General features: G+C 42.1%; 1 protein-coding gene across 1 annotated transcript in view; it reads left to right on the plus strand.

Annotated features, from left to right (window-relative positions):
- The window catches only part of FAS (Fas cell surface death receptor), a 104,572-nt gene that overhangs the window by 73,026 nt on the left and 17,493 nt on the right, over positions 1 to 14,053 (plus strand). Inside the window, exon 8 of the mRNA XM_069239907.1 lies at positions 3,982 to 4,003. Coding sequence (XP_069096008.1) covers positions 3,982 to 4,003 — 22 coding nt within the window. The remainder of the gene's footprint in view (positions 1 to 3,981; positions 4,004 to 14,053) is intronic.

The raw sequence follows: 14,053 nt of genomic DNA on the forward strand, positions 1-14,053 counted from the left end.
GTGCAGTGGTGTAGAGTGCAGAGTAGTTTTGAGTAGCATAGATTGCAGTGGTGCAGAGTAGAGCAGCATAGAGTGGCGCAGAGTAGAATATAGTGCCATCGAGTGCAGTGGAGTAGTGCAGGGTAGAGTGGTGTAGAGTTATGTGCCAGAGAGTGCAGTGTTCGAGTGTGGAGTGTCAGAATGCAGTGGTGTAGAGTGGCGTAGAGAGCAGAAGTGTAGAGTACAGTGATGCAGAGTAGATTGCAATGGCATAGATGCAGTGACATAAAGTGTAGTGGTTAAGAGTAGAGTGCGTGGCATAGAGTGGAGTAGACTGCAGTGGCGTAGAGTAGACTGTTTCAGAGTAGAATGAAGTGGCATAGATTTGAGTGGTGCAGGGTAGAGTGGAGTTGCATAGAGTGTAATGGCATAGACTAAAGTGATGTAGAATGCAGGGATGCAGAGTATATTAGCGTGGCATACAGTGGATAGTAGTCGAGTGCAGAGCCTGTGTGTTACAGAATAAAGTGTAATGGCGTAGAGTGCAGTGCTGCAGAGTTGCATAGAGTACAGTGGCATGGAGTGGAGTTGTTCAGAGTAAATTGGTGTTGCCTAGACTGGAGTGGCGTAGAGTGCAGTGCCAAAGAGTGCGGTGGTGTAGAGTAGAGTGGCAAAGAGTGCATTGGCGTAGAGTCTAATGGTACAGGTTAGAGTAGAGAGCCCTAGAATTGAGTGGCATGGAGTGGAGTTGTGTGGAGTGGTGCAGAGTAGAGTGCAGTGGTGCAGAATAGAGTGGAGTTGCGTAGAACGGAATATTCATATTGTGGCAGCATGCTGCCATCACAGACAACACATTTTCAATTGAAATGACCATTATATTTGCACAGACATAGAGCTTTACTAATAAAACTATACAGTGCACATAGGGAAATGTGTGGAAGTTGCATCACTTAGTTTAATTATTTGTTTTGATCGTATTAAAGTATTTGTTTCCAACACACTTTAGAAATAACAACACATGTGATTCATTTGTGTGTTCATGGTTCTGCTATATTCTGAAATACTTACACAGCTCTTTTAAATGTTGTGTGCTAGAAAGAAACTCATTCCTACCCTTAGTATCCAGCAAGATTGTCACATAAATCATCTCACTTTGAAGTCAGAGAAAGAAAAGTAAGCAAGTGCTTTGGAAGACAGGGCCTGACATTTGACTTCGTTCTTTGAATGCACAGCAAATGTGACAAGATAAGACAAATATTTAAAGGCCTGTTAATAGAAAACAAGTTTGTGGAAGAACACAGAAAACAAGGTTTAGGCAACGGGAGGGACAAACTGAACCTGGAGAGTCTAAAGCAAATAAAGCCAGCAAATGGAAAGCCAGAAAGTGTGAGTTACAAACCACAGAGCCAATGGTAATCAATGAGTGGAATGCTTTCCTAGGTCAACTTTCTGAAAGTCCCCAAAATGTCTTTAGAAAACAGACAGCTGCACTATCTGGTAGGCTGTGACTTAAAAAGGATTGGTTTCAGTTTGTGTACATATTGGGCCTTTAACTGCATTGTGGTAATTACAGCCCTAGTTCAAATTTCCAATCTGAGGTTATCGGGTTAATTAGTGTGGCAGGTTAACCTCCAACACCATCCTCTGTGGTGTATGCCCTACTCTGTCAACCCCTACAGGAGGTCTTTTCTGTATAATGTATTGAATTGCCTTTAAAGCTTCATAAAGCTTGCAAATTCCAATATTGGTTCAGAAGATAGTGTATTTTATTTCTTCCATTCCGTATTGCAGTTCCAACATAGCCTCAAGTTAAACCAGCCAAAATATGTTTTGTGGTAACCCTCATAATCAAGGCTCAAATCATTAGATTGTGACAGCACTATGACTCCTCTTTTTGTATATATCAATGAACTTCATCTGAAATAATCAGTTGTTTTATCCTCAAGATTTATAAGTTATCTTCAGTTTGAACTTTAAATTCTTCTATTTTTACTGCACTATGTCTCACATTTATGCCCCCAACCCTCCCACAAAGAGGCATCAGGTGATAGTGAAACCCCTCTTGTTATATGCGATCCTCTTGCTGTCATACGGTAGGTGATCTGGACACATAGCAATGATCTACATTGCCAGTTAATGAGATCCTGTTGGATACTGGAATGGTACTTTTGATGCTTCAGTATTTTCCTGGGCATTTTATCCTGGGAGCTGTGTTTCTTTTATACTCAATGTTATATTAATTATCCATATATTTTTCTATTTCGAAACTTTTTATTATCACTACTGATTCATACTTGCTTAGGTAGGAAAGCAAGAATTTCGTAATTTTATTTATTCAATAACGTTGGAAATATTGCACTCCCACACGTTCAGATCTTTGGGTTTGTATGAGTCTTGTCTTCTGTGAGCAGGTTAGCATAAAGAATCAGACCTGCTTTCATTCCTCAAATTTCTACTTTCTTTTCTGCTAATATATACCTTTCGAGAAGATTACTCCAATATCAGTAACTGTTTAAATCAAGAAATCCCTCTGCAATGTAGGAAGAAATCTTCTTGCAGAGAAGGCAGTCCTTGGTTCGTAAGCAATCCAGTGGCCAATAAATTGGAATTAAGTCCGTTGAAATGGGCATGGTGTAAATCCTACAAAGGTAATTTAAAAACTCAGTATAGGTTCAAAGCAGTATAACTACCAAACTAAAGAGGCTAAGAGAGTATACTACTCAGGCTAGTCTCATAAACTGTGGGGAAAAGGCTGTGTGTGGTTGGACAACACCTAAATAAAAGCTCATTTAGACCGATCAGACCTCAATAATTTTTTGCAATCTCTCTTTTTCCATTCTCATGTTATTTTGTTATCTTGTTTCTTAAATAGAAAAAACTAATGACCCCCATACCCGGTGAGCTTTCTCCCAGGACGTGGGGGTCATTATTATTTTCTGTTCCTCATCTCCACGTTTTACCTGGCAGTGATGGACAAGGAAACTAGACATTACACTGTCCACTCCAAATAGGGTGAGTGGTGTAATGCTCTTCCTTTGATGGCCAAAACTCCATCGGAGGAAGTTTTCTGTTGATGGGGCCAACAAGGTTCCCTCCACAGAAGCCTTAAGGTTTGCCTATCTCTAATTGAAGTAGGCAGACCAAGGGTTTGGCAGACAATGGTACTCCATTACTTTTGCGAATCAATACCCAAAATGAAGCCCCTCACAAAAATTAAAAGGCCCAAAATCAGAGACTAGCCAGTCTTATTATTGAGATACTGTTACTCAACAGTTTCTGCATATATTAGTTTAGGGGCACCTCTCTGTCTGAGTCAGTTTCCCTTGGTGTCCTCCGATTTCCCTGATTCATTATATTTGTCGTCCAGTGTCTTGGTATACCGTCAGATGGGACATTCAGTATTTCCTCAGGCGCAGGCCCTCCTTGTGTTGCCATTTGGTCACCCACAGACATTCATTTCTGGAGTCTAGCTCTTGTACCCCTCCAGGACGATGCATTAGCAACCACACCAAGATTCGACCTGTGAGCGTTCCCTTCACTGATGTCTGTTAAAATACAATTATTTTATAGTTCGGAGCTTTTTTAACAGTTGTAAGTTCTGTTGTTGACTGCAGCCTCTTGATCTTTGCACAGCGATTACTTTAGATGAGACATTTGAGTTTAGCGGCCTTTCCTGGTATTTCTACATTATTATCCCTGCACCGTAGTAGGCGTGCTGTTTCCATACCTGAGACATGTGCTTCATGGTACTTATTTGGGAAGTTGGTTACAGTGGTATGGAATGTCTCGGTTCCACTTTTGCAAAACGAGTCTCTGGTTTCAGTGTCAACATCTGCAATATAAAATGTTGATTGTATAAAATTTAGATATAAAAAACATCCTTGCCTGTGTTCTGTTGTACAGCGAGCTAATTAATACCTGTTAGTTTGGATTACGCTTTATAAATACCGGAAATAATAAATAAAAAAAAAATGATCCATTTTCTCGTTTTGTTCTTTTCAGGAAACAGCTCCTCTACAACATGGTAAGGAACAGTGGTTATTAAATGATATCTCATATTTCCAAGTATGTATTGCATTCATATTTTGACAGTAAACCAACGTCGCTGAAGTTAAATCATCAGTAACTATGTATTCAAAGCCTATACATCAAGAGTCTTTGGCATGAAGTATACATCAGAGGATCCTGCATACGCCCTGGAGACAATTATCGCAAGAAAGTTGCTCAGATGTCTGGGGTTGCTACGCCGTAAGCGTCTCTTACATGCGGGACAAGAGAGGTAGAACATGGACAGGAGCAGGCAAACTCTCACACAGCCAGAGGCGCAAGTAATCTCTCTCTTCAGCTCTGTTTCTGCACCCACCCCTGTGCTGAAAAGCCATTTCACATAGAGCGCAGGTGCAGGACCACTAGAGAAAGCTATGTAGCTAGTGTATCTTGCCACCACAGCAGCTCTTTCAGGGGACTGGCACTGTGTGCACTTTGTAGCCATAATAAGGCTCAGAAGATACATAGCAGGCAGATAGCAGCTTCAGGGATATACTAGTAGACTGCATCACAGTCCATCCATCCATTGCAGAATAACACACGTGGCCCAGTTCAGCTGCAAACAGGTCACCTCCCTGCTGCAGACCCCTAATTAGTGAATGGCATGGTTAATGAAATGCAGGCAGATGAGCACGTGGTATATGGGATAATGAATGATGGTGGCAACTTGAGAAATGGAGCAAGACTCCCTGCATTAGCTTTTCTTGAACATTTTTTATCACTTCTGGCACAATGTGCGGGGAGCATAATGTTTGACTGTTGGACACTTTCAGCATAATGTTTGAAAGTTGGGTGCTTGCTGCAAATTAGGCCAGATGATCAATATGCCTTATGTATGTTTATTTTGTGCCTTGAATATGCCTGTACTGTGATTGCTTTATGGTCTATGTCAGTTCTTGGATTACTCTGAGTTTGTATACATTTTATGTGTTAGCGGAATGTAAAACAACCTTTAAAAATGGATCAACTGATGAAAGATGGCATAGGACATATCAGTCCTACACAAGGTAGGAGTAAAGCTACCTGTCATTCTGAAAGCTTTTTTTGCATCAGAAAAAAAAAAAACATCCAATGTGGGCCACCTATTAGTTAGGCTTGAATGAGCAGTAATCTTCTGAAGCTTAATGCCAACAAAATGGAAGGGCTGACTCTGGGCCAAGACAGTCTGTGGACTTCTGACTTTCAGCAAGTTAGGATCTCATCGCTCCTTTCCATTTTCCAACAACTATAGCCTGAGCTGTTTTTGGATAAGGTAATAAGAGGATAAGGAATTAAGTTAATTGTCAAGAATAATATTAACATTTATTCCTTGGCACCTGATAACACAAGTGGTGGGAGCTGGGATTCTTTTGAGAGCAGATTATGGCAATTTTTGTTACTTGGGTACCTTCACCCTTAACTATTGGGAGGGTGAAGGGTGCCGAAAACGTGTCTCCAGACCAGTGCAAAACCTATTTAAATCTGACTGGGAAGAGGCTTGACGTGGGTTGCACTTGCTCATTGTTGTCAAGTGGAATCATTTACTGATGTCTGCCTCGCACACAGATGTTTCTAAGGTTTCAGACCCAGGTGTATTTGGTACAATTTCCAATCCATGCCCTCCTTTGCCATCTCCGCTCATATGCTCTATTGCAGGTGTCTATTCAGCACTTTAGGTAAACACATCTCAGTACAGGCCCTCTTCACCACTTCCCCCTCAAATCTGGAAGCGGTTAGCCTATGCCCTTCCCCATATCTGTGAATCACAAAATCTTATGTAGGACTGTAAAGTTCCCCTTTTTTTGCTATGGATCTCTCTTGGTTTGCTTTTTGAGCTGGGGCAGTCTTTGCACCAAGATGCCGTTTGGTAAATGTTGTGCTGATAAAAGGCTCACTAGCGCACTAGCATAGTGTAAGACTTAATTAACCAGATGTGTGAGCTCTGTGGTGCTTCTGCCCGAAAAAGCTTTCATTAATGGTGAGGGATCTTGTGAAGCCCCCTTAAGTGGTTGTGATTAAGTGGGCCCTGTTGACACTCGTCTGTATTGATATAGGTACTAAATAAGGCCATAGCACTTGGGCCCTCCTCTGCAGTCGAGCCACTCAATTTCTCGTCTTCGTCTCCTTTGCGCACATTGTTTTCAGTGCCTTTTGCAACCCTCAAGTCTGCATTAGCATACCCAATTAATATCTGAGCCTTACCTTTGCTCACCACCCACAGATGTTAAAGCAAAAGAGAACACAGATTTGTATATTTAAATTGTCCTATTACAAGAGGAGTCAGAGGAGACAGCTCTGATACATCCCTGTGGGTTTCAGCGAAGAGGAAACAAGTTCTCTGTCCAACTACTTTCCCTTCCTTGATTTTGTTACTAAAAAGCCACAAGAACATATGTTGAATGTCTCGAGAAGAAAATCACATTAAAGTCTCTCCTGGCCCTGTGCCAAACCAGGGCTCTGAGGTTTTTACAGGTAACAGAGCTTGTTGAAGGACTGGCGTTATGATGAAACTCATTGCTTGACCACCAAGGCTTGTAGTAATTGACTCCTGGCAGCTCTGCAACTCATTAACCAACTACACTGTTGCACCTCTACTGTAGCTTCCAGTCTTTATGTACATTCCAGAGACTTTCCTCACTCATAAATCTGTTTGTTTAATACCTTCAAATTCTGACCCTATCAAAATCAGCAGTGAGGATAAGGAGCTGCAGCACAAGTCTAGTGATTGTTTTACTTTTGCCTCAATGTATCAGTGGCTTCTCAAATTATTTGGATGCTCACATCATTGAGTGACATAGGAGAATTTTGTAACTCATTTAACAACCACCCTCATGTTGCCACATTATCAAAACATAAGGCTATAAATTATGAACAGACCTTGATTTTTATGTATCACCAGATAAAATCAGTCAGTAGCATCAGGGAGTTTTTAAGGTAATGGTGTGTCACAGATACAAGGAGGTTGGTGTAGACAGAACGCACATTTTCTCTGAATGCTCCACTGTTTGGAACATTTGCAATAGAATATTATTGAGCCTATAAAAATGCCAGCAGTAGCCAATTAAGAGAAACGCAGCATAACTTGTTCTGCTAGAAAAGGAGATGTTGCTCACATCCTGATTTAGATCTTGGCAGTGTTACCACCAACCGCTGCTGCGGCAGGCCCGAAAAGACTGTCAAGTCAACAGCATCCCACCTGCTGTATTTAGATCTATTGCGGATGAGCCACAGGCTGCCATCACGGAATGCTCATCCAAGCCATCAGGCTGGCGGGTTCCCGCCGACCATAGTTAGATGTTACAGTCCTGCAGGCAGGGTACTGCCAGCGGTTTGCTGACAGGGTGAGGACATCCCTGAACCCAATGGACATCGGACAATGGTAGAGTCTCTGGAATAGAAGTAAGTCACACACACACTCTACCCTTGCTATGTGTCACCATGCATCACACACAATGCAATACACCATATACATGCTATTATCCCTTGCCATACCACCACGACACAACACATACATGCCTCAAGCACACATTGACGTACATCAATAGCACAACATACACACACTATTGACACCGAACCCACACACAACACAATAACTGTACACTCATCTACACAAACACACGCACACACAACCACAACTACTCTCATCACGACAAATGACTGCCACACAACACTCACCTGCATGTTACACGCAGCACCACAACACAACTTACACAACAAAATCCACATCATATGTAAGTAGCACACATACTGACACAACCACATTACCCACTACACTCCCTTCCACCTCATCCCACAAGTCATATCACACACACACACACATACATGTACTGAGTCACACACAAATCGATGTACAACATGACAGGCACAGATGCCCTTGCAGTGTGCACACATGGACACAGTTGACAAGTGGAATTGTACAGTCATTGTGGTGCCAGCCTTCATTTGGCAATGAATACTGACACCATAATGACAGTTGTGTATGTGTTTGTTAGGTGTTGTGTACCAGTGTGTCCCCATCCATGTCTGACCCACTTGTGTCACTGACATATGCATGTTACAGTAATTTAAAAAAAAAAGATTGTGACATATATGTGTCTGAAGTGGTCATAAGCTCATGTGCATTCCCCCCCCCCCACATACAAACATACACAGCCAATGCGGGTTGCTTACCTACATGTCCAGCGGTGGAGGGGGTTGTGTTTTCTCTGTGGTCCCATGGCAGCAGTAACGGAGGGTTCTGTCCCTTCATGACCAGCCAGAAACGTGAGTGGAATCAGGAGAAAAGGTGAGTTTTCACCCCCACAATCCGCCAAATCGGAAGTGGAGGTCAAACTGCCACTTTTTGCTTGGTGGTAATGCACATCCAAATACGCTAGTCGGTAAGTGAAGCTGGAATCCTGCCGTCAGCCACTCTTTCCTATGACGCCATCACGGTTGTTGGGAATCCTTGCTGGAGTCAGCAGAACTTGAGTGGGTTAAAGTCTGGGACCGACAACATCATAATAGGACGGACGGACTGTCATCGCGGCAGACTTGTTTTCAGACAGAAAACTGACGGCAGGTCCGTTATAGTCAAGATCTAAATCAGGCCCTTAGTCTTAAACTCTGTCGTAGTGGGATGTTCTAAGATTGCCACATTTTAAGAGGACGGCCTAATAACATTTTGGATACCTGCCACTTTATGTTTCAGCATTTCCCCCGAATTCATAAAATGATGACATTAACTAATTTTGGTCTTTGTTTAATTTTATTTGTTGGCTTAAGGATCATTGTTCCATAATTTGATACATTCCTTTTTATATATCAATAAGTTGTTATTTTTTAGTGTCTGCTGAAATGTAAAAAATATTTAAAGTTACTGGTTGAAATGTGTCAGTGCTGTGATTCAACAACAGTTCTTTACTTACTGTACCCAGGATGGTCTAAAGCAGTCCTTAGAGATTTGTCATTCTAATCATATGTTTCAACATATTGATTTCCATTAAAAAACACAATAGATACAAAATATTCCTGAGATCCTTCACATATTTTTGCATCCTTTGTATCCTGCATCAACATCTATTAGACAATATCATAAATTATTCAAAACATAAGTAATACATGTACCTCATCATGCTAAAGAGGTGCATCTAGCGGTGTTAGAGGAGTATGGCTGCAGGAGTTTGAAGAGTGACAACTGTCAATAAGTCTAAAAAAGCTTAGGACCCTAAGCCTAGATCAATGTTTTAATGAAGATAAGTAAGGAATTTTGCCATTGGTTGAGTGTGTCAGAGGTTCATTTAACCCTCCCACACCAAGCGCTGCCCACCCCTTTTCCCTCCTGTGAGCTGCAACTGTACTACCCTCGCATAATTTCAGTGTGATGAGTATCAGAAATGTGTTCCTCAAATTTATAGAAAACGTTTGAATGTGGCAAATTATCATTACATTCAAACCAGCGAATTCCTCCTCTTAAACAACCTTGCAATGCCATGTAATGCGGGTCTGGTGGCTCAAGAAACAAATGCATCTGCTGCAAACATTTGTAGGTGACATTATGGTCGCAGGTCTGAATCCCAACGGGGTGTTAATTCAGCTTTTCATCCTCCTACTTTTGTTAAAACAATGTAACAGAGTAACAATGAGTGGAGTAACAAAGAACATTTGTTATTTAGCACAAGCAAATCCCTTGGGGTGGATGTGCACTCACAAATACACAAGTGCACAGTACAACGTTAAGCCAAAGAGTATTAGAAAAAAATAAATATTGGGTGTTAGAAATTGGGTCTTTGGTTGGCAGTCAGGTTACCCCCTGCCCAAGCAAGGACCCTCACTTTAGTCAGGGTAAAGGAGAATCACACTCCACTAACCCCTGCTCACCCCCTTGGTAGCTTGGCACAAGCAGCAGGCTTAACTTCAGAACAACGTTTAAAGTATCTGTACTAACACACACAGTAATACAGTGAAAACACTACAAAATGGACCAGTTTAGAAAAATAGGTAATATTTAGCTAAATCAACCCAGACCAAAATGACAAAAATCCAACATACACAAGTTAAAATATGAATTTTCAAAAGAATAAAAGTCTTACTCCATAAAAAACAATGGAAACGATGATTTTGCACAAAGTACCTGGTTAGTGTCAAAAGTAAAGCCGCACGGGCGAGCATGTGTTGGAAAAGGCAGCAATGCGTTGATTACTTCCTCGTAAGGGAGGCGTGCATCGTTTCTTCTCCGGTGGGGTCAGCGATGCAACATTTTTAACCCTTGCAAGAGAACAATGTGTTGATTTCCGGACGTGGCACCCCGGATCTTCGCAGTCGGGTTGACTTTGACACCCAGGGACGATGCATGGAAAATCCTGTCACACAGTGTTAAAAAAACACACTGCGAGGGGTTTGCGTCGTTATCAGCAGCCGCAAGCAGGTGTTGCATGTCGTTTCTCCAGCCGCGATGTGTCGATCTCCCAGCCGCGATGCAGGTGGAGTGTCGATTTTAGTGACGAAGCCGGCGGTGCGTCGTTTATCAGCTGCGTCATACATTTTCCCGCATGGAGTTCTGTGTGTGGATTTTCAGCTCTTGTCTGCCAGCCTCACCTGTTAAGTGTCCAGGGCCTGGATAGGACACCACTTGCCAGAGCAGGATTCTCAGCAGAGCGTCCAGATGTTAGCAGAGGAAGTCTTTAATGGCCCTGAGACTTCAAAACAGGAGGCAAGCTCAGTTCAAGCCCTTGGAGATTCTTCACAAGCAAGAATATACCACAACATCTAGGATTTGTCCCCTTTCACAGGCAGAAGCAGCAACTGCAGGATAGCCCAACAAAGCACAGTAACAGGCAGAGGCAGTACTCCTTCTCAGCTCTTCTCCTTGGCAGAGTTTCCTCTTGGTTCCAAAAGTGATCTTGAAGAAATCTAAAGTCTGGGGGTTTGGGTCCACTACTTATACCTTTCTGCCTTTGAAGTTAGTAAATTTCAAAGGGAAGTCTTTCTTATTTACGAGATCCCACCTTGCCCAGGCCAGGCCCCAGGCACACATGAGGGGGTTGGAGACTGCATTGTGAGAGGGCAGGCACAGCCCAATTAGGTGTAAGTGACCATTCCTCCCTCCACTCTAGCACAGATGGCTCATCAGGATATTCAGGCTACAGCCCAGCACCCTTTGTCTCACTCTCTAGAAGGGATTCACAAACGGCCCAACTGTCAGTCTGACCCAAACAGGCAATCCACAAACAGGCAGAGTCACAGAATGGTTTAAGCAAGAAAATGCCTACTGTCTAAAAGTGGCATTTTCAAACTGACAATCTAAAAAACAACTTCACTAAAAAATGCATTTTCAAATTGTGAGTTCAGAGACCCCAAACTCCATATTTCTATCTGCTCTTAAAGGGATTTTCCACTTTAAAGTTATTTAAAGGCAGCCCCCATGTTCACCTATGAGAGGTAAGCCTTGCAACAGTAACGGCTGAATTTAGCAGTATTTCACTGTTAGGACATGTAACACACATCAGTACATGTCCCACCTTTAACATACACTGCACCCTGCCCATGGGGCTACCTAGGGCTTCCCTTAGGGGTGCCTTACATGTATGAAAAGGGAAGGTTTAGGCCTGCCAACCGGGTACACTTGCCAAGTTGTAGTGGCAGTTTAAAACTGCACACACAGACACTGCAGGTGCATTTCTGAGACATGTTTACAGCCTTACCTATGTGCGTGGCACAACCAGTGCTGTCGGCCCACTAGTAGCATTTGATTTACAGGCCCAGGACACCTCTAGTGCACTTTACTAGGGATTTACTATTAGATCAAATATGCCAATTATGGATAAACAAATCAACAATACATTTTACACAGAGCGCATATGCACTTTAGCACTGGTTAGCAGTGGTAAAGGGCCCAGAGTCCTAAAGCAAAAAACAGGTCAGAAAATCTAGGAAGACGGAGGCAAAAAGTTTAGGGGTGACCCTGCAAAAAGGGCCATTTCCAACATTGGGGAATCACAATGCATAATAAAATCTGTAATGTATCCCATATTATGGAACAACAGATAGGGTGGGATGTATATGGGCCTTCCTGCCATGCCCTGTGTTGCACCCTAAATAGTGCAGCTGTTACAGATGGGGAAATGTCTGGGGGAAGGGGTTGAGGGCAGAAGAAAGAACAAGGGGGACAGTGGAAGGCCCTAAAAGAAGAAAAAAACAGGGCAGAGGAAGGAACAGAAGCACGAGGGGACATCTCCATTTCCCCAAACCATTAAAGAAAAAATGTTTGAGGCACAAAGGAGCACCCAATTTTTAAAAAAAAAATGTGCTGCAGAAAGGAGGTCACATTTATGTTGCGATCTGCCCCAACCAGTAAAATTAGGTCGCTGTTTCAAAAAATGAAAGTTTAGCATGACAAATAGAACAATAAAGGTACTTCTGGCATAGGGTGTGAAGTGGGCTGATCTATGAAACAAAACAAAAAAAAGGAAGTCCCTTGGAACAAACATACGCACACAGTTCGTTGGTGTGTGTCCAGCAGTGAAATGTGATGTGATAGGTGCTTAAAACCAAAGCTGACATTTTTGGTTAGGGTTAAGGCGCATTAAGTTTAATCCATTATGAGGGAGTCTACCTTTTCGTATTGACTGAAGAGGACATGTCAACATACTCCATATTTTTCTGTCTCTGGTATGGATCCCCTTTGTGCCATTCAGATTTTATGTGTTTTCAGCCAACGTGCCTGACATTGCCTACTACCCTGTAGATATTATCTGGTTGTCCTCAAAGTACTACACACAGCTCACTCTGCAGTGCTGAATATGTCACCCAATGCCAATATGGAGATACTTGTCCAACCTTGGGGACAATACTGAAATCTTAAGAAGTCTGTAGTTTAAGGACAAGTATGTGCGCTGCCTGATGTTACAAAGATGCACTGTCATTTTTGAGACAGGATGCAGATCACACAGAATGAGAGGCCAACCACATTCCTTGTTTCTGAAGTCAGGCCCATGAACTGAGGGTTTCAAATGGCACGTAAGAGATTCAGGCAGGATAGATACTCCCCCGACTCCCTGTTCCAAAACAATACATAGGTCAGCCAGGAAGCGTTTTATTATTGTCTTAGTTAAATGATCAAGGATGGCATGTGTATCAATGTGTGTGGCAAACTGTTAACTGGCCAGGGTTGCATGACTTTTCAAAGAACACCATGCAGGAGGTAGACCTACGACATGCAAAATTGGTGTTGCCTATAGTGGACTTCATGACAGTGGTGTGATGAGAATTATTGTAGAGCAGAACACAGCTAAGCCACCGACTGGCATCAACTTCAAATTATTTACAGTGATTTTAGGATACTGCTAGCGTGCCTGGTCCTTAGTAAGTAAACTTACAAGGGGACGCGTATAGGTCGATGAACCTTTTAAATCGCATGGGGTATCCTAGTCACGGAGAGATTACTAACTTATTAATCAACATATAATGAATCAATGTCAATATTTACATAACCATGAATGAGTACCCTAATTGACAAAAATAATCATCACTCACTAGAAAAGGTTAATAGTTTTTATTCCCTATTGGTTACAATCCTAATCATTTTCTTTATTTGCCTTTTATTAATCAAAAGTTTATTAATCATTTCAAAAACATTATTCACCAAAAACATAACAAGCAATCGAAGCAATCATAAGTCAGCAAATTTTCGATACTAATCGAGTAATTCAGCAATGCAAATTAGTCAGTCGAGTTTGTCACCGTCAACGTCATCCCCCTTGTCAGCCTACCTAACGAAGATTAGCATCGGCATGTGGGTCTTCATGCAAAAACAATTTAGACAAAACATTAATTTGGAAAAATCTATCTAAGAGAGAGTTCTCTGTATAACAGCGCATTTGGTACCTAGAAGAAAAGGCACAATTTAATCAGTCACATTATTATAGCTACCTATCCAGGAATGGTCATCAACGAGTCATCCTTCGTCCCCAGGCCATCAGAAGTCAGCAAAATATATCAGGCTCACAGAGAGCAAGCCTGATTTTCAGCACTTTGGACAGCGTCTCTTGACGTCATCGACTTTTCCCTC

The sequence above is a fragment of the Pleurodeles waltl genome, chromosome 6 (assembly GCF_031143425.1).
Source record: "Pleurodeles waltl isolate 20211129_DDA chromosome 6, aPleWal1.hap1.20221129, whole genome shotgun sequence".
In the NCBI taxonomy this organism is placed as follows: Eukaryota; Metazoa; Chordata; class Amphibia; order Caudata; family Salamandridae; genus Pleurodeles; species Pleurodeles waltl.